This window comes from Oncorhynchus kisutch, linkage group LG25, assembly GCF_002021735.2.
Source record: "Oncorhynchus kisutch isolate 150728-3 linkage group LG25, Okis_V2, whole genome shotgun sequence".
Classification (NCBI taxonomy): domain Eukaryota; kingdom Metazoa; phylum Chordata; class Actinopteri; order Salmoniformes; family Salmonidae; genus Oncorhynchus; species Oncorhynchus kisutch.
This window is the reverse complement of record NC_034198.2, coordinates 33493234-33517903: the sequence shown is the minus strand read 5'-3', so window position 1 is coordinate 33517903 and position 24670 is coordinate 33493234. Positions and strand designations below refer to the sequence as shown.

Here is a 24670-nt window from a genome sequence, read left to right as displayed (position 1 = left end):
TTCATGTCATCTTAATAAGATGCTAAATCTCTATTAATGTGACTTAAAATAAACTGATCTTGGCTTCACAGGGCTAAGGTTTTTTTTTTCCTGTGTGGGAATGAAGTAGTCAAGGTTCTTCATCTAGTCCTTTTTCAAGGCGCTTCTTTTTTCTTTATCACCTCTGATCTTGGCTGCTGTTGACAGGCAGCTGGAAAACTACCATAATACACAGTACTACACAGTAGCCATGTCTGAAGTCAATGTAATTTACCTGACTATTAGCCTATTGTACTGTAGTTAACTTAGAATCTGCAGAGGTGCCTGGCTGTCGCCAGACCACGTTCTCCTCTTGATTTTCCCACCTTTGATTTGAGAGGATGCGTTTCAGATCAGGGCGGCTGTGATCCCTGCATCCTGTCTCAAGCCTTTCTTAGACTAGCATGGAGTATCATGCGGAGAAAACGGTCCCAAGTAGCCTAGGCAGTTGAAACCAGACAGGTTCAAATAGTATTAAAATACAAACGTTGTCCATACTGCTAAAATATTGTGATTTATTCAGGAGCATGGTTTGATACGTATTTATCCATAGGGATGGGACGTAGACAATAAATGTTGTTGGGGAAACTGTCTTCCAAGGAGGGGCAAGGATTTTTTTGTTTTTATGCTGGCTCATTTTCAAAGGTGCTCTGGAATATGTGCTTTGTTTTAACATAGTGGTTGATTTTTGGTTGTGTGTGTGTGTGTGTGTACAGTCACCCTCGTGAGATCTTACATGGTCGGCTATTCAAGGCTTTCAGGTAAAGTAGAGCGTGACATGCTGCATGATGAAGGGAGGTGCATAAGTGCTATAAAAACCATGATCATTTTGACATCTCGACAGCTACATCTAATTGCATGCGTGATACATTTTAGGAGTTCTAGATGTATAAATAAGTCCTGTGGTTTGACATGTAGGACATTAATATAATGCTGTTCATGCATATACTGAAACACATGGCAAACATAGCTGGTTTACATTAACCTTTGGCTTGAATGGATGAGAGATCAAGTTGGGTCGGTGCAAAGTGAGGGTCACACATTAACAAACCTGACAAGAGCCCCTCTCAGTTCTATGCAGTTCAGTTCAGTAGTTGAGCTCTTCTATTGACGACAGACATAAAACATAAAATACTAATAGCGAGGCTGATTTGCTTATACACAAGGCTGATTATTTTAAATAATTTAGCAATATTTAAACATGACTTATGGTGTATTGTGTTTATTATTTTCAAGATGAGCCAGCCTGTTAACTATAGTAAAAATGTTTTACAAGTCATTGTCTATTCTAATGATGTGAGCTATATTAAACCGCTGATATCACACACGGGGCGATGCAGGTGGTCTACAAAGGAAGTGAATCCGCTTGGAGGATGTTTTGTCTTAAACCCCAGGGATGTTTCTCCATCATGGTCATCTTCCTATTGCTCCACTAGCTTCATTCTTCATTTCCCTTAACACTGAAGCTCTACATATTTCACCTCTGGGTGAAACAGCTAGTCTCTCTCTTTGACTGACAGTTTTTTTAAAACTTTGAGACAACGGTTTTACAAATATTCCAAAGGTCATATAACCTTTTTAGGTATATTCTGTGTGTATTTTTAAGCATCAGTTTCTGTTACAATGCATTGCATTTGTCTTCTACTCATACTCAAGTCCCAGCACACACAAGGAGCGGAATTACAGGAAGTGAAGTGATGTAACAGAATGTGAAGGAAATGCAGCACGTTTTAGGCAGATGACCACAGAGGAAGGCCGCTTTCAGAAAAACTGGAGTTGGTTCATGGGTTCCAGTTGAATCGCTAAGTCATTAGATGTGTGGCCGTCTGATTGTCTGTCAGTCGTTTCATGTCTGGAGGAAGCTCATCAGGGGGAAGGAAGTGACTCACACAATGACCTAGCCTATTTTATGCCGGAATTGTGATCCAAAGCCCAATTCGCTCATGCTCCTTTGTGGATGCTAAAAGGCTATATTAACACAATAGGCTACCAATAGTAGTTGTGTATAATGTAGAGGTTTTTATTGTTTATGAAATAGGAGTTCTTAGGACACATTTTAAGATAATTAAAGACAACTTGTAGCCTAATGGTTAGAGCATTGGACTAGTAACCGGAAGGTTGCAAGTTCAAACCCCCGAGCTGACAAGGTACAAATCTGTCGTGTTGACCCACTGTTCCTAGGCCGTCATTGAAAATAAGAATTTGTTCTTAACTGACTTGCCTAGTTAAATAAAGGTAAAATAAATAAAACATAAAAAACCTCTCCAACCTGTATGCGTGTCTTTCGGAGCGGTTGGGACAAAGCGTAAGACGAATTTCTGTTGGACCCAGCTGACGAAAGAAGAGATTATTGAGAAACCAAGAATAATCTTAACAGTTTAAGGTCTTGGTATTCTTGGTTTCTCAATAATCCTTCATTTATTTGACTCATGAGATTTAAAAAACTTTAATTTAATGTCTAGTTACTACAAACCTGTGATTTTGATCAACCTTCTCATAAAGTAAACCCAACCGTCACCTTTTTTGAGGACTGTTTTTGTGACCCGTTTGACTGCGCAGAATCTGCCAAGCAGCTGTTTTAGATTGGAACCCAATTTTAGAAAAACCACAAACTCGATGTGTTTCATTTTCTGAATTTTTGTTAACAACAACCAAAATTTTGACAGCCACGGAATAACTTAAAATGTCATAAAAGGAGAGTGTAAAGATGAATTACATTTCCAAAGGAACGTAATTTGAAAGAAATCCAACCCCCCCACCCTAACACACACCATATTTTCCAATATAGATTGATACATATATATAGGATCTTAATTTGACCCGTTTCTCAAAGCAAAAAAACAATCCTACAGCAATAGGAAATTACAAACTTTAGAAGCCCTTTTGAACCTTGAATACACTACAAGTTAGCATTTTCTGCTTTTCAGGAGATTTCCTGCAACAACAGGGTGATACAACTAAAATCCTCATCTGTAAAGACAATACATTAGTTCAGAGTAATAACTTTACACAGACAAACTTTGTTTAGGGTGGAGGTTTATGCTAAATATTGTGGCGTGACTAATGAGTTTAAAGTTATATTGAGTGTCAATTTTTGCCAGCTGTATATGCCACAGTTAGCCTACTTCAAATAATATGAGATGTCTCCTGATTGATATTCAACCAATTGCAATGCTCCTTTTGAGATGTAGCCTAAGTCTCTTGTCACAAATCTCTTGAGAATCAATGCTTCACTTGATTCAAATCAGTGTTCCCTGATGAGACACAGTTTTCACTGATAATCCTCATGTCTTCATTATTAATCCACCCCAAGTATCACGCCCCATGAAGTGAACAATGTACTTTAATCCTCCGTTCACTCACCCTTTGAACGATTTGACCAAAATGTTGTTATATGGTATTAGTGATAAATAGGCTCCTGCTATGTAGAGAGGAGGACCAACATGCTTTAAAGTCTGAGAATGGCCTACCAAAAAAAACTTCCAATAGGTCTAATTCAAGGTAAAGCCTGTTTTCTGGCACTCATCCATAAAGCAGCAGACTGGAGTAGCACTCCAAACATCGCCTGTAGCTTAGAACCCCACTCTGTAGTCTTAAAATGGAGCACAATGTCAGCGAAGACTGCCTGTATGTTCTCATTCAGTGCTCTCGGGCAATGAGGATGGACAGCCTGGACAGCAGCCCAAGGAAGTCAAACCAGGCGCAGAGAATGGCATTTTATTGAATCTTTGATGTATTACTCGGCGCAACTGCAAGCTATGAGCTGTGTCAGCCAATGTCATCCACCCCTAGAGGCTGTGGAGAAGGGATATTTGTCCACCCCTAGAGGCTGCGGAGAAGGGCTATTTGTCCACCCCTAGAGGCTGCAGAGAAGGGCTATTTGTCCACCCCTAGAGGCTGTGGAGAAGGGCTATTTGTCCACCCCTAGAGGCTGCGGAGAAGGGCTATTTGTCCACCCCTAGAGGCTGTGGATAAGGGCTGTTGCTTACACAGAGATGTGGACTGGAGTCCAGGGTGACCAACGTGTCCTCATAGTGAAATATAAATGTCTACCTGGTCTGAGTAGGGGATCACCTTTTAGATTACGCTTAATATATGTACCCTGTTCTACCCCTTGTCAGACCCCCAAAATGTGCATCATTATAAACCTAAGACATTAAATCCATTGCTCAAATGACACAATGGAAAGCAGTAAACAAAATGAGTGGATTTTTTTTTTCTTTTCCGTGTGGTTAGCTTGTTCATATTTTCAATCATTACAAGTCAATAAGCATGGCCCCAGATTACAAAAACCATGACTCCTGTTATAACATTATTTTACTGCTAAGAGGTTTTATGGTTCACTCTGGCAGGCAGATGTTCATTTTCAATTCAAACCTCAAATCCCTTTCACATATCGTGTTGAATTTCACATATGTTTTATTTAAATTCAACATTTGTCAAGATACCAAGTTAGTAGATTGTTCAAGTGGAGAAATACTAGACTGGGTCAGATGGGGGTCAAGCCTTTTGGAGGGTATTTGATTATACAGGTGATGACAGCAGCTCTGTTTGTATGAAATGTGGTTATCCCTATATAGGCTAAAGGAAGACTTGTTTACAAATTCAAGGTGTTTTTCTGCCCTCTCCTTGTGAAAAGAGAACACTGCAACACACTGGTTGTGACAACTAATGGTCAGCCAAACACACAATACATATACAAAATGTACATTGCTGAATAACTACTCTTTTAGCTATATTAAGGGCTCTTGAAAAAAAACTCACTGCAAACAACTCTCCCTTCCGGGAAAATACATACCACCTTTAGACCCTGTCATGTCTCTCCTCCCAAATCTGTAAACTGAAGCAGCTCCTGTCTGCAGGGGAGTGCCAGCAGGACCTGTTCCTGGGTCAGCCTGCAATGTTTGTCTCCCGGGACGCCCAGCCCCCAACCCCCAACCCCACAGCCTGGTGGAGCTTATCGAGCTGTTTGGGGGCACAGTCTTCAAAACGGTCTGGCTGGCAGGCCTCTGCATGGGGAAGTACAAATTCTGTCTGAGCAGTGGGTGCTGGGTAAGATGTCAGCCTAGTGTTAATTAATATGTAGCCCTTAACACTGCATCACGTATACAGGTTGAAAATGGCATATTTGGTCACTGGTAAGCGCTTAAATGGGAACACAGTGGCTGAACACTAACATACTATACATTATGTGAGAGCGGGCTCTGGGTCTCTGCTTTACGGCGGGATTCAACTGACAGACATTCTAAGCAGGTGTAGCACCCGCAACAAGTTGCCCCCGTCCTTCGCACAAATTGGGTTACCTTTGCATATTGTGCTGTTGTCAAGGCGAGGGCTGTAAATCAAAAGCAGGATGTGATGTCATACAAGCAAACCACACACCTGTGAGTAAAAATTTGAATTTCCCATTTCTGTTCAAGAACTCATGTAGACTACAAGTAGAATGCACATAAAATCAAGAGTGTAGTGTTAGGATTTGGCCTTGTCAGATGAACTGTTGTGTCCTCACACTTGCTCTGATAATTTCCCCATTATCTCAAAATTGTTCCCTTTTCAATTGCTACCATGGTTATGCATACTGTATGCGTCTCATTTTTGTTCTGTTAGAAACATTTAAATGTACCCCTCCCTGTCCATATAGGGTAATTCCCCTGAGTAGAAAAAGTTACATTCATAGTTTATCCTTGTGATTCATGCTGCTGTAATAGATAGATCTATACAGTATACAGTGGTGTAAAGTACTTAGGTAAAAATACTTGAAAGTACTACTTATGAAGTATTTTGGGGGTATCTGTACTTTACTATTTTTATTTGACAACTTTTACTTCACTACATTCCTAAAGAAAATAATGTACTTTTTACTCCATACATTTTCCCTACCACCCAAAAGTACTCGTTACATTTGATACTTAAGTATATTTAAAACCAAATACTTTGACTTTTATTCAAATAGTTTTTTACTTTTACTCAAGTATGACAATTTGGTACTTTTTCCACCACTGACAGTATATTTGATACGATTTGTATTTGACAGTGTGATATTAACGTTTAGCTTTGGTTTAGAATATTTATGGGAAATGTGAAGTTTTTACTCTCCGTCTCATTATGCTTTTTAAACAACCGCATTACTTTACTTCCTTTTTCCTTTAGATTGTATCTCACACCTAAAGCAACTTCCATATTTCTTGGTATGGAAATCCCAGTAATATGAGGTTGGACTTGGAGTTTGCTGTGCATCAAAGATGGTTAATTAAACAACAAACTGATACAGGGACCAGACTAGTGCTTTCATCCATTTGACATTCACTCAGTCATTTACCTTCAAGATATACTGCAGATCACATATCAGACACACACGACTACAAAAATAGCTTGCAAACTCAGAGCATTTTAAGCAGACCTTGCTTTACTGCAGCGAGCACCTGGCACTGCTGTTTAATACCTCAGACTGACACCAGCAAGTTAGCAACTGGCCACTCTTAGCAACCACCACTTCAGAACTCTTCTTTAAACCAATCAGCTTGCAAGATGTTGGTAAGTGGCTTACGAGTTCCGCCCCATTACACCATGGAATCCATGGTAGAGGCAGTTTTTGAATCGAAGTTAACTTAACTGTGGGCCAAGGAGAACTTAGATTCTGAGCATGTTGTGATTTACCAATGTAGTTTAAACCGTTATTTTGTAAGACCGCGTTTAATATTTTGGTTCATGGACCCGTTGAGCAGTGTTTAGCGAAAGCTTGTAGCTAGCCGCGGCGTAAGCTACCGTTAGCCGTTTAGCTAGGTAAAGTTAGGTGGCTATTGGAGATTCGAGGTCGTTTGCTAGTTGTTGTTACGTTGAACTTTTGCGATATGCATAACATTGACATGTGGTATTACTATAACGTTATGCTTTTTTTCTACATTTGCAACTTCTCACTGCGATAATTTGGGGTGGCTGTCAAGCTTCCGCTAACCGCGTTAGCTATCTCTTGCTTTGACAGTGTACAAATAACGGTCAACAGAGAAGAAGTGAAAGTGCTGTCTGGTATTAAAATACCCGATATCTTGTAACGTTAGTTATCGCTACTTGAACAAGCTATTACGCAGTACAGAATGCTGCTCTCCCTTGTTGTGCACACGTACTCGTTGCGGTACTGGTTTCCTGCAGCGGTTATGATAGGCACAGCACCGGCTTATATACTGTCATGGGGTACTTGTCGCTTGATTTCGGCATTCCTACCATCAAGAATATTCCGCAGGATGGACGACCACCTCTATAACATCTACCAGAGCCTCGTCCTCTTTTTCTTTGAAAACTATACCGGGGTGGAGGTGAGTAGGCATACATTTCACTTAGTTTAAGGATACACTGACTTACAGCTTGTGAAGTATCTTGTATGGTGACAAGTTATTACATGATGTCACCAGAGAAAGATAGTATTAGGTCTAATGGTATGTAGTAAGAGTGTGGTTGTCATTAGTGCCGGGCTACTTGGCCAGTACTAGAGCTCAAAATAATGGCTAATTTAATGCTGAGAAATGAATGTGGTCTGTATGCATATATTAGGCCTATACGAGACTGGAACATTGCATAAAGGCATCCAGTTTTACCTGTGATATGCTGTTTTTTTTCACCAGTTTTTAAAATATTTTTATTTAATTTAACTGGGCAAGTCGGTTAAAAATCAATTCTTATTTACAATGACGGCCTACTCTGGCCTAACCAGGACGACGCTGGGCCAATTGTGTACCACCCTATGGGACTCCCAATCACAGCCGGTTGTGATACAGCCTGGAATCGGACCAGATGTAGTGATGCCTCTAGCACTGAGATGCAGTGCCTTAGACCACTGCGCCACTCGGTTTATCAGTGTTTGTCTGATCAGTCAAATAGGTAACTTCACAGCCACCCTTTTGTCGTTCATCTTGGTGTTTTCTATTTGAGCCTAGTCTGGTGGTGATTTATTGTGGGTGTTCTTGAATATGGCTCTCAAAATGATATAATTGCACATATGCCTACAGTAGGAATACCAGTAGACCCATTGAAGACCTGGAGTCCTGTAATGTTACAAACATGTTATCTTATGAAGCACAGCAATGCCTCAGGTGTTTGAACAGGTGACAAAGTTTTTAGACACCCCCTTGATTCATTATTAACAGCTTGTATAAGGCTATTAAGATGATGAGAACAGTTTATGAAAAAAAAACGGAGACATGGCTGGTGTGCCATTGGATTTCTCAGCGCCAAGTGGATTTTCCACGACAAAATCCTCGGTGAAAGTCTAATTACAAAGGTTGGCACAAATTATATCAGTTTGGCAACCACCCACATTTCTTCCATTTTGTTTCTGATGTTCCTCATTATGCCATTAAGGTGTCTTTTAGGCCTAAAATAGTGCTCATTCTTCCTCTAGATTGTTATTTATGGAGACATACCAAAGGATAAAGAGAATGTGGTCTACCTTTCCAACCATCAATGCACAGGTGAGCTTTTCCTATTCAACAAGATGTTTTACTAACTCATCTCTCTTCATTTTGAGATAAAAGTGGCATATGATGTGGTAAAATTGGAGGATTTCATCAGAATGCTGCGGTTTGCACTGCAGTTGGACTAAAACCCTTATTTTCCATTGTCTTGTCATACAGCGGACTGGATCATTGCTGACATGTTAGCCATTAGGCAGAAAGCACTTGGCCATGTGAGATATGTCCTGAAAGATGGTCTGAAGTGGCTCCCATTGTACGGATGGTATTTCTCTCAGGTAATATATTTATGTAAAATATGTAGGCCTTTGTGTCTTTTTTTCTATACGTACTGAATTTATTACTTCTTATGAATACTTTAGTTATGTACCTTTTTTAATGTTTTTTTTATTCTTCATCTGAGTGGCAGCTCCCAGGTACTCTGTGTGTGTGAGATAATGAATGAAAAATAAATGAACTGAATATGATTAGATTCATTAGATGATTAGATTCATCGAACAGCCCCTGTGACATGCAACTTTTCAGGGAGGTTAGAAACCAATATACACAGGCAGTTAGAAAAGCCAAGGCAAGCTTTTTCAAGCAGAAATTTGCTTCCTGCAACACAAACTCAAAAACGTTCTGGGACACTGTAAAGTCCATGGAGAATAAGAACACCTCCTCCCAGCTGCCCATTGTACGGAGGATAGGAAACTCTGTCACCACCGATAAATCCACTATAATTGAGAATTTCAATAACCTTTTTTCCACCTGGCTACCCCTACCCCGGTCAACAGCACTGCACCCCCCCAAACAGCAACTCGCCCATGCCTTCCCCATTTCTCCTTCTCCCAAATCCAGTCAGCTGATGTTCTGAAAGAGCTGTAAAATCTGGACCCCTACAAATCAGCCGGGCTATACAATCTGGACCCTTTCTTTCTAAAATTATCTGCCGAAATTGTTGCAACCCCTATTACTAGCCTGTTCAACCTCTCTTTCGTGTTGTCTGAGATTCCCAAAGATTGGAAAGCAGCTGCGGTCATCCCCCTCTTCGAAGGGGGGGACACTCTTGACCCAAACTGCAGACTTATATCTATCCTACCCTGCATTTCTACGGTCTTCGAAAGCCAAGTCAACAAACAGATTATCAACCATTTTGAATCTCACCGCACCTTCTCCGCTATCCAATCTGGTTTCAGAGCTGGTCATGGGTGCACCTCAGCCACGCTCAAGGTCCTAAACGATATCTTAACCGCCATCCATAAGAAACAATACTGTGCAGCTTTATTCATTGACCTGGCCAAGGCTTTCCACTCTGTCAATCACCACATCCTCATCGGCAGACTCGACAGCCTTAGTTTCTCAAATGATTGCCTCGCCTGGTTCACCAACTACTTCTCTGATAGAGTTCAGTGTGTCAAATCGGAGGGCCTGTTGTCCGGGCCTCTGGCAGTCTCCATGGGGGTGCCACAAGGTTCAATTCTTGGGCCGACTCTCTTCTCTGTATGCATCAATGATGTCGCTCTTGCTGCTGATGAGTCTCTGATCCACCTCTATGCAGACGACACCATTCTGTATACTTCTGGCCATTCTTTGGACACTGTGTTAACAACCCTCCAGATGAGCGTCAATGCCATACAACTCTCCTTCTGTGGCCTCCAACTGCTCTTAAATGCAAGTAAAACCAAATGCATGCTCTTCAACCGATCGCTGCCTGCACCTGCCCGCCCGTTCAGCATCACTACTCTGGACGATTCTGATTTAGAATATGTGGACAACTACAAATACCTAGGTGTCTGGTTAGACTGTAAATTCTCCTTCCAGACTCACATCAAACATCTCCAATCCAAAGTTAAATCTAGAATGGCTTCCTATTTCGCAAACCAAGCATCCTTCACTCGTGCTGCCAAACATACCCTCGTAAAACTGACCATCCTACCGATCCTCGACTTCGGCGATGTCATTTACAAAATAGCCTCCAATACCCTACTCAATAAATTGGATGCAGTCTATCACAGTGCCATGCATTTAGCAAACAAAGTCCCATACACTACCCACCACTGCGACCTGTACACTCTCGTTGGCTGGCCCTCGCTTCATACTCGTCGCCAAACCCACTGGCTCCAGGTCATCTACAAGACTCTGCTAGGTAAAGTCCCCCCTTATCTCAGCTCGCTGGTCACCCTAGCAGCACCCATCTGTAGTACGCGCTCCAGCAGGTATATCTCTCAGGTCACCCCCGAAGCCAATTCCTGTTTGTTTTACTCCATGTGTGTTGTTGTATGTGTCGAACTGCTTTGCTTTATCTTGGCCAGGTCGTAATTGTAAATGAGAACTTGTTCTCAACTTGCCTACCTGGTTAAATAAATAAAATAAAATTAATTTAAATACTATACCTGTAACGACCCCCCCCCCCCCCCCCCCCCCCCCAACAACAACAACAAATTATTACACTTTGGTCACAAAAAATCTGAATGATTTTTGCACTGTCAAAGATAAGTTGTGTGCTGTGCTTATTGGTATGATTCATTTAAGCCTGTTTTGTGTGCATTCTTTTCTGTTTAATTTGTTTAGCATGGAGGTGTCTACGTGAAGCGAAGTGCAAAGTTTGACGAGAAGGCAATGAAAAAGAAGCTCTCTTCACAGACAGTGTTGGGAACACCAGTAAGTATTTATGGAGCACACTGACAACTGTCTGTGAATGTTATTTCCTTCCAAAAACCATTAAAAAAATAAAAAAATAAAAATATATATATATATAATAATAATTATATTTGCATGTTTTTTTGCATTGCAGCCTATAACTTTACATGGCTGCCAACAAAACGAATGTTTAATACTGTCACTTCATTCAAATGGATTCTATTGATGGGCTGTCAGTTCATGCTCTTACATTATCCAAATTGTCATTTTTTTTCAAGAGCATTGGTATTCTAAAAGATACAAAATACATGAAACCAACTGAAATATTTATAATGGCCTTTTTGGTCACTGACATGTCCCTTCTAAATGTTTCTGTGTCTAGTCTATATCAGGAAGGACAGCTGTTGCCAAATAACTTTTTCCCAGGACACTAAGATCCACAGCTTGTTGTTTGGTCTCTGGGCTAGTGTTTTGGCATGCTTTTATGACTTGTCTAGTCTACATGACACCCAAGTTGCAGAGTTTTCAGATGTGTAGCCATGGGTATGTAGAGTATAGACAGGGATGTATGAAATGGGTACCAGTCAGTACCTTGATATCTAGTAAACTTGCTGTAAACTGTAGTCGTATACTAATCTTAAGAGCAATGATGTGCTGATCTGCCCTGTAAGACTTCCTGTCCTAACTCCATCCCTGTTTGTTTTGTTTTCTGTGCAGATGTATCTTGTCATCTTCCCAGAAGGAACCCGATACAATCCTGAACTCAAGAAGATGATCAGCGACAGTCAGGCTTTTTCCGCTAAAGAAGGTACTCTTTCAAATGCAGTATTATTGATTTAGAGCGAGTGTAGTCTTGCATGACTAATAGCAAAGCTTTGGGGATGAAGAATGAATGAGGGGTATGTATGTTAAAGCATTGCAACAGGTACTTCAGCTTCTACAAAGGTTTTTAATACAATTCGCAGCATGAAAGCAAAATCCATTTACAATAACAGCAGATGCATTCTACCCACAACTAACTTTTTGCCATCTATGTAAAAATGTCAAGACCCAAATATTTGTTGACTGCATTAGAGTGGAAGCTTAGACAAAATGAAAAGCCGCCTGGCTGGTTTATATTTTTCTCATCGTCAGTGGATTGCTGGTACCGCGCCAAGAGCTTGGCAGCTCCAACCAGTGATCTGCTTTAATGAAATATCCCAGAGGCTGTAGCTTAAAAATTGGGCAAAAGATTAACTTGTGATTACAAAAGTATTTTACTGCTGGCTGATAAGTGATTTATAATGTTGCTAGACCTAATTCACAAGGGCACATTTTAATGGTTTAAAAGCTGGTGCATATGACATTTTGTTTAATAATTAGAATATATTAGTTTGGTAGCAGACATTTTGTTTAATAAAGTAGCATGTATTAGTTTGGTGGCAGACACTTTGTTTAATAAAGTAGGATTTATTAGTTTGGCAGCAGACTTATAGTTTACTATAAGATACTTTTTTTAAATATTTAAAGTGGAATATTCATAAAAATGAATCATTCCTTGTCTGAACTTATAACATTTGTCCATCAGATTTCAGATTTCCCAATGAATTGCTTTGGCCCTCACAGCTAAATTACCATGTTATGGAGCGTAACATATACACAGTGTGGTACTTGATAAACTGCAGTCCTTTGCGTGCGTAGCTACAGATTTAACTTGAAAAATCTGTCACTGAAATCAAAATGTGAAATATCACCTGCCCCTCTAAGTCCTAGTAAACCGCTCTAGGGATTTGGGCTTGGCACATGACTATATGATCTGCTCGCCGTAAGGTGGGGGGTATAGTAGAGAAAAGAGAATCAAATCAAATTTTATTGGTCATATACATGTTTAGCAGATGTTATTGCGGGCGTAGTGAAATGCTTGTGTTTCTAGCACCAACAGTGCAGTAATATCTAACAATGCACACAACCTTAAAAGTAAAAGAATGGAATTAAGGAATATATAAATATTAGGATGAACAATGTCAGAGTGGCATAGACTAAAATACAGTAGAAAAGAATACAGTGTATATATGAGATGAGTAAAGCAAAAATATGTAAACATTATTAAAGTGACCAGTGATTCCAAGTCTATGTATATAGGGCAGCAGCCTCTAAGGTGCAGGGTTACGTAACCGGGTGGAAGCCACCTAGTGATGGTGCCACGTATATTCTACCAACAACAGGATGGGACAACACATTTGTTATGCAGTAGTAGTTGGTCCCAAAGAAAAACCTGTGGACTTTGGACAGAGTACAATCAAGATTAAATCAGGGGAGAATAACAGGCCTGTTAAATGACCTATTAATTGCGTGTATATATGGTTTTAGATAATTGCTGGTCTCAAATGCAGCCAACAATCTTTCTGATCAGCGATTACAACAACCCGGTGACATTTGGAAGACGTCATTATGAGATAGTTTGACCGTTGCTAATTCAATTTGCCCACTGTTGTCTACCATTCAGTTATGTGAACAAGTCAAGGTTATGTGACCTGATCATTTGAATGGAGGTCTTTATTCCCCAGACACTATAATTTTTCTTGGCCTTCATTGAAAGATCCAAGTGAAATGCTGGTACTAGAAACGGTGTCTTGTTTAGCACTGCTATTGGAAACTTGCTATAATTAACTCTTGGCACAACCAAGAGATTTAACAGCAGATTTAACAGCTAGTGGTTAAGAGCATTGCAACCAAACTCCAGTAACTGAAAGGTCCCTGGTTTGAATCCTGAGCTGACTAGGTGAAAAATCTGTCTGTGCCCTTGAGCAAGGCACTGAACCCTAATTGCTCCTCTAAGTGTCTTTGGATAAGATGTAAATGTAAAAAAATGAACAAATGCTCTCCTATTAATTTCCTTCAGGACTGGCTGTCTTGGACCACGTTCTGACCCCAAGAATGAAAGCCTCGCACGTTGCCATAGAAACCATGAGGGACCACCTGGATGCTGTGTATGATGTCACCGTGGTGTATGAGAGAACACTGGGCACAAGCAGTGAAAGACATCCTGCCCCATCAATGCCAGGTATGAGGTTGTTGCAGATAATTCACTTCTTTCAGGTATTAAGGGGGGATTTTGATGCATGCAATAATCCTCTTTATTCCCACACGCAACTGGAGTTACTCAGTTCATTATCAGTATAACATTGTTTTCCTAATTGAAACAGAAAATAAGTTGGCTTCCTGTAAACAGTGCGTGTTATGTTGTGGTGTTTTTGATTCCTCTGTGTTCCCAAAGTGTTTTTGAAAAGCTTTGGTGTGAAAACATCCTGTTGCTTTCAGGAATAAACAGTGATGTACTGGTAGTAAACAGCATGGGAAGAATAGAAAAGCATGTTTGTCTAAGTACACCTCCTGTTAATTTCCCAGTATTTCACATGTTATTGAGATGACTGTATTGAGGGAAGAAATGATTGGACCGTGTTTGAACTGAAACCAGGAATGTTTTCCGCATTGAAACGGTTAACCTTTTTGCAACCAAACTCAATGGGTATTAAAATAATTTGGAAATCAAATATTGTCACCCATAATCTTTCACCCTTATTGATAAAACACACAAGCATTTGCTCTGATTGGCTGGTGTCCAGGCTATTCCTGGTTTCAAGCTAGGTTGAAATAAAAGGTTAAGACAATGTTATAATTCCATGCAGAAGCATTTGAAAATAAACAAATTAGAGCAAAAATGACTGGAGGTGAATGTTTGCACTACATAAAGTTTGCCATCGAAGTGGAAAATAATCACAGTCTTAGTGAATTTCAGCTAACTACTCAGCAAACAGATAGCATACCTGCTTTACTGTCTCTTCATTTAAATGTTTTTCAAATTATCTACAGCCAATGCTGGTCACGTTTTCAATATATCCGCAACAGCGCTGTTCCAATGAATGCGTTTCTTTTCGAATGCTCCTCATTGATCAGTCCCTTGTCTTAACCTGCATATTTTCGACCTAGGTATCATGTGAACCCATGTTGATATTAACTGAAATAAAGTGTAATATCCATTGAATGACTGATGCAGTGGTTATGGGGGTTTGGTTGAAATGATTCCATGGGAATGTTTCGATGCACGGCCCCAGATTCAGCTGTTTGCTTACTTTTAACGTCAATGTTTCCATGGGAGCTTTCAGCTAAGCTGTCTGACCAGAGTTATTGTTTTGTTATGTACAACATGCGCAGGGATTCCACTTTTCTCTTATCTTGGCTTTTAACCTTCATGTGGCAGGATTTAAAATGCTGCCAGTCCTCAAGACTAATACCCCTCTTGCATTGATGGAATTATCATGACATCAGAACATGTCAGTGATGTTTGATATAGTGGTTTTAAACTGTCACCTGCGGTTAGGACCTCTACTATTTATCAGATGACGCCACGACTTTCGAACAAAATGGCTCAAGGAATTGAAGACCATCCGAGCATTAATTATTGTCAAATCAATTCTCGAGAAATTTGACGTATGAATCAGAGCTGGTGTGTAATGCGTTTGTCTATCATGAGATAATAGCTCTACGCTTTAGAATCACTGTGCCATCTTGGCCTTCTTTACAAGGCAGGAGTTAGTGTAAATCAACCATGTAATGGATGTTTTCCAATGGGTCACAGGAAAGGCTGACTTCTGTCATAAGTGCTCTCCCTCTGGGGAGGCTCAAGTGACGTGACATGCGGTCTTTGGGCTTTCTTATATCTCAGGAGGCTTTTGTCAAACTATCCAGCTGTTTCTCCATTTCTACAAATTGCCCTCACGAGTGTAGTGTGAGGGATAATTATTTTAATCACTGCTTTACCCTTGTAGATCTGGCTGATTGGATGAGTCATATGAAAATGCCAAATGGGTACTATGATTAAGAATTGGCCTATAGGCTAATCTGAGGGCCTGTAAGAAAAACGGAGCAGGCAGGGCTTTTGATGAAACTATCGTTTTTAAAGCTGGTCATTCAAATCCTGCTCAGATTGTACAGTGTTTTGTAAACACACCTCTGTGGAAGCTGTAGTCACTTAATTCCTGTTTTTGGAGTTAGAGGACGGAAGTTCAGATCCCATAAGATACTGTATCTGGACCTACGTAGTGCCTCATTCACAAACACAATTAGATTGCTACGTGGTCTTTGGCTGCTATGGTCTTCCTGATGTTGTTTTGTCTCTCATTCATGTTTTCTCTCTCATTCATGTTTTCTCTGTTTGACAGAATTCCTGTGTAAGGAATGTCCCAAAGTTCACATCCACTTTGAACGTGTGGACGTGAAGGAAATTCCTCCGGAGTCTGTGTTTTTCCGCAGGTGGCTGCACGAGCGATTTGAGATCAAGGACCAGTGAGTGTCCTCTTTACCACCCTCTTTCTAACCCATTACGACACAGACCGATGCACCAATTCCACATTTAGGCTAAGGTTGAGTTCATGTTAAGAAAATGTATCTGAAATTAATCTGAAATGCCGGCAGCACTTCAACTACTCAAATGGTGGACTGCAATATCAGGTTTAAGGATGCTGGAGCTAGTCTGCTTTGATAACTAATTTAATAATGTGTTGATGCCCCCGCTGCACATGGAAGTGTGCACTGACTAGGGTTGCATAATTCCAGTAAAATGCCGGGTTTTACAGAAATCCTGGATGGAGGATTCCGGATTTCGTGGTTATTCTCACTTAATTACGGGAATCTTTCCACCAGAATTACTGGAAAACCTGGGAATTTTGGGTAAGGTTTCTGGAATTTTGCAACCCTACAACTTACTAACAGTCACAGTTATAAATTGTCATGATTGGCTGATTAGACATGAGCTGGGGATATGCTTTAACTCTAAAGGGATCCTTCTCTTTTTTTTCGCCACAGGATGTTGACTACTTTCTATGAGTCTGAGGATCCAGACAAAAAAGGCAGATTCCCTGGAAAAGGTCAAAGGTCCCATCTGAGCATTACGAAGACGTTGCCATCGCTGCTGTTTTTGGGCGGGCTAACACTGCCAATGCTGTTGACGGAGTCTGGCAGGAAACTCTATGTCCGAACCTGGGTGTATGGGACTCTGTTGGGATGGCTCTGGGTGAATGTTAGTCCATAGGATGCTCATGGTGGTCATCAATGCCATCTGCTATGGCTATGGAAAGACCTTGCCCTTTCACTCACCCATCAGGCAGGGGGCGTATGTTTTTCGAAACAAAGCACTTGTTGCTGTTAAGGTTTGGTTCTTCTAGAATTCTGTCCAAATGGATTGCTCATTGCCTACCTAACAGCTGTAAGAAGAGAGATAGGGAGATGGATAGAGAAGCGGTTTTGTTTGTTGTGCTGCTGCTTCATTGCTCTGGTTGTGTGCATCAACTTGCAACCAGATAAGGTGAGAAAAATAGAAATGGGGATATTGTATGTATTTCTTTCCTTGAATTTCACCCTTATCTCAGCCATAAAGTATGAATAGACAGATTTTATTCCCTATACCATTTAGCCTATTACATAATTAAATTCTGTGCTTTTGCATATCCAGTGTCCAGCATCCCTTTTCAACATTAGTTTACCAGAGTTAGGGTTCAGCTCTCTGTTTGAGATGATATGCTGTGTTCATGTGCTCTTGGAATTATTAACAACTCGGGACTGAGAAACTCTCAGAATGTTCATAACTCTGAGTTGACAATGTCCAAAAAGTTATTTATGAGCATTCAAGTAGGAAATAGGAGAGGGGAGATAACATGCATCGTCCTCTGATCTTTCCAGTAAGATACTTTAGAGTTTCTTATTCCGAGGAGCATGTGAACCCAGCATTAGAGAGCAGATTTAATTTTCAGTACTAATTACAAAGTACTCATTGCAAAAAAGAGTGATTAGTGTTTATTCAATTGTCCAATGAATACATTATTGAGGTTGATGGAGTGTTTAGGTCTAAGTGATGGTTACTTAGCCATGTGTTTAAAGTTCTCCTTTTTATTGCCCGGTTACAACGTGTCTGCTGTATATGTGCTTCGTTTGAGTTTTTGCAAAAGTTCCACAAATTGTTGCCAAACTCTACAAGTGCAGGGGTATCAAACAAGTGTTTTAGTTGGAGGAATGTATCTGTAATCAGGACAGCTGTACCTGAGGAACCAATATTGTATTTTTTAATTGACCTAAAGAGCTTGTTACAGAGTCATTTTTGTATATGCTGCCTTTGCCATGTTACAGATTACACAAAAGGTAGAGATAGCTATATATTGAGAAGGCCAATTGTAGTGTATCACAATATAGAATTCATATTCCTTTGTTTACAAAGTCAACTGTATAATATGCGTAAACTATTCTAAAAACAGTAATATACTGTATGTCCATAATTTTTCATAATGAAAACAACTTTTTCAACTGTTGTCACTTGTTGGTATTCTTATTTTATTGAATAATTAAAGTGGTCTTCCAATATGGATTAAATTAGCCCATGGTAATTACACCTGCCATACCAAGGTCTCATTTACATATCCTTCCTTTAAATAACAATGTGGAATGGCAATAGTTTAAGAACTTTCATTCATTCAATTTATTTTGTTTAATTCTGTCAACTTGATAAAAAAAAACTGATTGTAAATAATCAAACAATTCTGGTAGACACTATTGTGCCAATTGAACCCAGAAATGTGTGCCTTCTACCAGAGGAGTTAGTCCTCAGCTTCCACCCAGAGGACTGCACTGGGACTCCATCTACTGGACAGCACTGGAATTGTTTTGCACAGCATAGTTTATTGGTGTAATTGTCTTCAGTTATGAGCTTTTGGTGTCAGTAGTATGTGGTTGAATATTGTTTTTAAAGGACTTGATTTTGAGAAACAAAAGTAATATGTTTTAGTTATTTCCTTTTGTAAATAAAGTACCTCTTGGTGTTTCATCAAGTAAGAGTTTATTGTCCATGTTGTCTTTTTCATACTCTGGCTCAAAGCTACAAGTCTTTTTATTCCGTTATTACAGTAATGTGTAATGCTTTTGTATTTCACTGGTCAAAAAATACATTGTGGCTACCAAACACACCCATATACAATGCAAAATGTTTACCCAATGTCATGTTATAAAATGTTCATAATCACAGATGTTGCTATTCAACTCTGTTCCAAAGGTATTTTATTATTCACTTTGGAGTTTGTTTCAAGTATACTTTTAAATTCAGTTTCCTTTGAAGTTTTATCATACACATCTACAAAAGTATGTGGATGCCCCTTCAAATTAGTGGATTTGGCTATTTCAGCCACACCATTGCTGACAGGTGTATAAAATCAAGCACACAGCCAATCTCCATAGACATACATTGGAAGTAGAATTGGCCCATACTGAAGAGCTCAGTGACTTTCAACGTGGCACCGTCATAGGACACCACCTTTCCACCAAGTCAGTTTGTCAAATTTCAGCTCTGCTTGAGCTGCTCTGGTCAACTGTAAGTGCTGTTATTGTGAAGTGGAAATGTCTACGAGCAACAACGGCTCAGCCGCGAGGTGGTAGGCAACGCAAGCTCCCAGAACGGGACCGCCGAGTGCTGTAGCGTGTAAAATAATCTTCTGTCCTCGGTTCCAACACTCACTACTGAGTTCCAAACTACCTCTGGAAGCAACGTCAGCACAATAACTTTTCGTCGGGAGCTTCCATGGCCAAGCAGCCTATCACCATGCGCAATGCCAAGCGTCGGCTGGAGTGGTGTAAAGTTTGCCGCCACTGGACTCCGGAGTAGTGGAAACACGTTCTCTGGTGTGATGAATCACGCTTCACCATCTGGCAGTCCGAAGGACTAATCTGGGTTTGGTGGATGCCAGGAGAACGCTAACTACCCAATTTCATAGTGAGAACTATAACGTTTGGTGGGGGAGGAATAATGGTCTGGGGCTATTTTTCATGGTTCAGGCTAGGCCCCTTAGTTCCAGTGAAGGGAAATCTGAACGCTACAGCATACAATGACATTCTAGATGATTCTGGGCTTCCAACTTTGTGGGAACAGTTTGGGGAAGGCCCTCGTGCACAAAGTGAGGTCCATACAGAAATGGTTTGTCGAGATCGGGGTGGAAGAACACAGATCCCTGACCTCAACACCATCGAACACCTTTGGGATGAATTGGAATGCTGACTGAGAGCCAGGCCTTATCGCCCAACATCAGTGCCCGATCTCACTAACGCTTGTGGCTGAATGGAAGCAAATCCCCGCAGTGGAAAGCCTTCCCAGAAGAGTAGAGGCTGTTATAGCAGCAAAAGGGGGTCCAAATCCATATTAATGTCCATGATTTGAAATGAGATGTTCGACGAGCAGGTGTCCACATACTTCTGGTGGTGTCGTGTATGTACATGGACAGACTGTTTTGTTGACATCCTGTACTTTACTTGAACAGTTGTGCATGCCTTTCCTGAAATGCAGCAGCACTTAAGAGATACAAAAAATCTTATGAATATAGAATGAAAATGTTACTTTGTTGATTGAAGAGATACATTTTATTTTGTATTTGTTAATTTCCTAAATATTCCTCTCAAATGATCTAATGCACTGCTAAGAAAGTTCAGAAGATTGTGCTGCTCTTATGCATATCCTTTAATAGTTGTTAATGCAGTGCAGAAAAAGTGCCTTAGTCATTAATGTACTTTGACCTACTCACCTTGCCCTATACCACATTTTAACCTGATCTGACACCATAAACTTGTTCAATGATTAAATTATGCTTGTGTTCATTTGTGTTTTTGAGACTTATGTAATAACGGAATGACAATCAAAAGCGTTTGGTATTTTCTTTGTTGGTTTCTTTTTGTTAATTAATTTCTTTTTTATATATTTTTTTTGTGGGTTATTGAAGACAGGTTGAAAGGGAAGTGATGCAGTTGTGAGCGGGTAATTTGTACGCGCATGCGCACTTTCACATAACACTTCCTAGTGCCACTGGGCGAGTTCGTTTTGCATGGACCGGTACCCGGGCGGCTGAAGATTTAACCTAAGCACCAATGGAATGGTCGCAGATGTACTACCTCCACTCATCCTGGACACCGGGGCATGCAAAACGAACAAACCCATTGGGACAACAGGCGTACATTTTTACTCATTTATTTTACGTTTAAATTAGCAAATACCAGGTAAATTCCTATCTGAGTTATATGCATATATTTCAAGTGGTCAGTGTTTGTCAAGTGTCCGTTTCCGTTCGCTACATAATTGTATCTAGCTACAGTAACATTTAGCTATGTAGTCTAAGATTAATTGGTCTTTACCCATACTCCTGCTCCACAGCACTGCAATGGCAATTGACTGGCTTGGATTTGGCTACGCTGCAGCCATAGTCCTTGGGGGATTCATGGGATACAAGAAAAAAGGTAGGAGTTTCTAGTCAAGCAGTTCAAAATGCACAAAGCTACATTCATTTGTCATTATCACAGTTTCATTCAAGTTTTGAATGTCACTTGCATAAGTACAGTGAAATACCTTTCTTGCAAACTCAAAACCCAACAATGTAATAATCAATAACAGTGTAATACTAGAAAAAACACCAGAAAGAAGAAGAAATATGAAGAACACAATAACTAAGTAATTATACTGTGTACATGGTCAGTTCCAATACCATATTAACAATGTGCAGGGATACTGGAGTGGTGGGAGGTATATATGTATAGGGTTAAGGTGACTAGGCAACAGGATACAAGATAAACAGTGACAGCAGCAGCTTGTATGTGAGTGTGTATAGAGTCAGTATAAATGTATGTGCATATAATGTGAGTGAGCAGATGATGGAGTGTGTGTGTGTGTGTGTGTGTGCAGGGCCCTGTGCAAAACTAAAAGGTAAATAAAGATAATCCGTGTAGCTACTTTGTTAGCTATTTATCAGTCTTATTGCTTGGAGATAGAAGCTGTGCAGCCAGTCAAAATGCTCTCAATGGTACCGCTGTAGAACTTTTTGAGGATTTGACTAACTTTTTCAACCTCCTGAGGGGGAAGAGACGCTGTCGCGCCTTCTTCACGACTGCACACGTGTTTTTGGACCCCGTTCCTGTAGTATATCATAATCAGCTCCTTGGTCTTACTGACTTTGACCCTGTTAACAAGCTGATGGCAAGTAACATATATATTTTTTTTTTACTACAGGTAGTGTCATGTCACTGATAGCTGGGCTATTATTTGGCAGCATAGCCGCCTATGGGGCCTTCATGATTTCAAATGACCCAACCAAGACTTTCTACTCCCTCGGTTAGTATGCCTGCTATGCTGGAATGTATACGTGTTGGGATGTGTATATTTTAGGTCTTGACATGTCTTGATATAGAATTTCAAAAATCTTTTTTTTCTTCTCTCAGTTGCCTCAGGAGCGCTGACAATAGTAATGGGAATGAGATTCAAGAAATCTGGTAAAATAATTCCAGGTGGTATCATGGCAGGACTAAGGTGAGAATCATCAAAAGTCCACTATAACCATTATTGCATGGTTTTGAAATATATGGAGGTTAGGTGAATGTGTTCATGAAACTCTTTGCTGATTTTCATTGTATTTTAATGTCTGTTACAATTGACCCTGTATTGGAATGTTTCTAATTAAATATTTAATGTGCACAATCAATATGAAGTTATCATATCTGTTTTCTTTACTCAGTGTGCTGATGGTCCTACGACTTCTCTTCATGAGTGTGATTGTAATGTGATTTGAACAATACAACAACCAACTAAAGCAAGATGGAAAATGTCATCACAAGGGATGAATTTGCATTTACACATTGTTTGTGCTTGCCTATATGTATTATTGTAATCATCCTTAATGTTTGTACGTTCTTTAAAGAACTTGATCCTGCAACCTATGATCATATTGCTGCTTTTATGTAATTCCTAGAGTATGCAGCACTGGGGCAGTGAGTGCACATACACAATGACTAAATGCTATGTGAATGTTGAGTAAAAAGGGTGTTACAGTGCCTTGCAAAAGTATTCATCCCCCTTGGCCTTTTTCCTATTTTGTTGCATTACAACCTGTAATTTAAATAGATTTCTATTAGGATTTCATGTAATGGACATACATAAAATAGTCCAAATTGGATGAAGTGAAATTTTAAAAAGTACTTGTTTAAAAAAAAATCTTTAAAAAAATTTTGAAAAGTGGTGCGTGCATATGTATTCACCCCTTTGCTATGCAGCCCCTAAATAAGATCTGGTGCAACCAATTACCTTCAGAAGTCACATAATTTGTTAAATAAAGTCCACCTGTGTGCAATCTAAGTGTCACATGATCTCAGTATATATAAACATGTTCTGAAAGGCCCCAGTCTGGAACACCACTAAGCAAGGGGCACCATGAAGACCATTGAGCTCTACAAACAGGTCATGGACAAAGTTGTGGAGAAGTACAGATCAGGGTTGAGTTATAAAAGAATATCAGAAAGAATATGACAAACCTGCCAAGAGAGGGCCGCCCACCAAAACTCACAGGCCAGGCAAGGAGGGCATTAATCAGAGAGGCAACAAAGAGACCAAAGATAACCCTGAAGGAGCTGCAAAGCTCCACAGCGGAGATTGGCGTATCCGTCCATAGGACCACTTTAAGCGGTACACTCCACATAGCTGGGCTTTACCAAAGAATGGACAGAAAAAAGCCATTGCTTAAAGAAGGGAAAAAAAGCAAACAGGTTTGGTGTTTGCCAAAAGGCATCTGGGAGACTCCCCAAACATATGGAAGAAGGTACTCTGGTCAGATGAGACTAAAAATTTAGCTTTTTGGCCATCAAGGAAAACGCTATGTCTGGTGCAAACCCAACACCTCCCATCACCCCGAGAACACCATCCTCACAGTGAAGCATGGTGGTGGCAGCATCGTGCTGTGGGGATGTTTTTCATCAGCAGAGACTGGGGAAACTGGTCAGAATTGAAGGAATGATGGATGGCTCTAAATACAGGGAAATTCTTGAGGGAAACCTGTTTGTCTTCCAGAGACTAGACTGGGATGGAGGTTCACCTTCCAGCAGGACAATGACCCTAAGCATACTGCTAAAGCAACACTTGAGTGGTTTAAGGGGAAACATTTAAACGTCTTGGAAAGCCCAGACCTCAATCCAATTGAGAATCTGTGCTATGACTTAAAGATTGCTGTACACTAGCAGAACCCATCCAACTTGAAGGAGCTGGAGCAGTTTTGCCTTGAAGAATGGGCAAAAATCCCAGTGGCTAGATGTGCTAAGCTTATAGAGACATACCCCCAAGAGACTTGCAGCTGTAATTGCTGCAAAAGGTGTCTATACAAAGTATTGACTTGGGGGGTGAACAGTTATGCACGCTCAAGTTTTGTTTCACAAAAACAATGGTGCATCTTCAAAGTGGTAGGCATGTTGTGTAAATCAAATGATACAACCCCCCCCAAAATCCATTTGAATTCCAGGTTGTAAGGCAACAAAATAGGAAACATGCCAAGGGGGTGAATACTTTCGCAAGCCACTGTACTTCCTTGAATAGTTATGTTGTCTCATCGGAAATTGTTTAAGTTGAATGAAGTACAGTCTTACAATAACTATTCACTCAGTCATTGTAAGAACAAAGGAGCACTTTTTGTTGAACAATTAAATTTACTACTGGTTATAAGCACACAGGCTATGATTTGTTCAATGGA

The 24670-nt window shown here is 40.2% G+C and overlaps 2 protein-coding genes and 1 pseudogene across 4 annotated transcripts; all 3 read left to right on the top strand.

Annotated features, from left to right (window-relative positions):
• Window positions 1-6239, top strand: part of LOC109870208 (microcephalin-like) — a 33623-nt pseudogene extending 27384 nt beyond the window's left edge.
• Window positions 6240-6433: 194 nt separating this feature from the next.
• LOC109870346 (1-acyl-sn-glycerol-3-phosphate acyltransferase epsilon) lies at window positions 6434-18968 on the top strand. 3 transcript variants are annotated; one of them, XM_031804701.1, is made up of 8 exons: window positions 6434-6552; window positions 8414-8483; window positions 8646-8761; window positions 11037-11126; window positions 11823-11913; window positions 13987-14148; window positions 16307-16430; window positions 16950-18968. In XM_031804701.1, the coding sequence occupies exons 1-8, from the start codon at window positions 6547-6549 to the stop codon at window positions 17173-17175; spliced, it is 885 nt and encodes a 294-aa protein (XP_031660561.1). In that variant the 5' UTR covers window positions 6434-6546; the 3' UTR covers window positions 17176-18968. The 3 variants fall into 3 exon arrangements, with proteins under 3 accessions (XP_031660561.1, XP_020316414.2, XP_031660560.1); XM_020460825.2 differs by having other exon boundaries at window positions 6544-7331; XM_031804700.1 differs by lacking the exon at window positions 6434-6552 and adding an exon at window positions 6559-8293.
• A 2009-nt stretch (window positions 18969-20977) lies between these two features.
• On the top strand, window positions 20978-24645 carry LOC109870382 (transmembrane protein 14A-like). The gene is made up of 5 exons (XM_020460871.2): window positions 20978-21167; window positions 21322-21404; window positions 22171-22272; window positions 22380-22467; window positions 22673-24645. The coding sequence occupies exons 1-5, from the start codon at window positions 21088-21090 to the stop codon at window positions 22719-22721; spliced, it is 402 nt and encodes a 133-aa protein (XP_020316460.1). The 5' UTR covers window positions 20978-21087; the 3' UTR covers window positions 22722-24645.
• Window positions 24646-24670: the final 25 nt, after the last annotated feature.

Excerpts from the sequence above, each read along its gene's own strand:
- LOC109870382 (XM_020460871.2), top strand. The coding sequence starts at position 21,088 with ATGCAAAACGAACAAACCCATTGGGACAACAGGCGTACATTTTTACTC. Across the intron at positions 21,405-22,170 it reads CATGGGATACAAGAAAAAAG|GTAGTGTCATGTCACTGATA; the intron begins GTAGGAGTTTCT and ends TTTTTACTACAG. Across the intron at positions 22,468-22,672 it reads GGTATCATGGCAGGACTAAG|TGTGCTGATGGTCCTACGAC; the intron begins GTGAGAATCATC and ends TTCTTTACTCAG.
- LOC109870346 (XM_020460825.2), top strand. The coding sequence starts at position 7,113 with ATGCTGCTCTCCCTTGTTGTGCACACGTACTCGTTGCGGTACTGGTTT. Across the intron at positions 7,332-8,413 it reads AAAACTATACCGGGGTGGAG|ATTGTTATTTATGGAGACAT; the intron begins GTGAGTAGGCAT and ends TTCTTCCTCTAG. Across the intron at positions 8,762-11,036 it reads ACGGATGGTATTTCTCTCAG|CATGGAGGTGTCTACGTGAA; the intron begins GTAATATATTTA and ends TAATTTGTTTAG.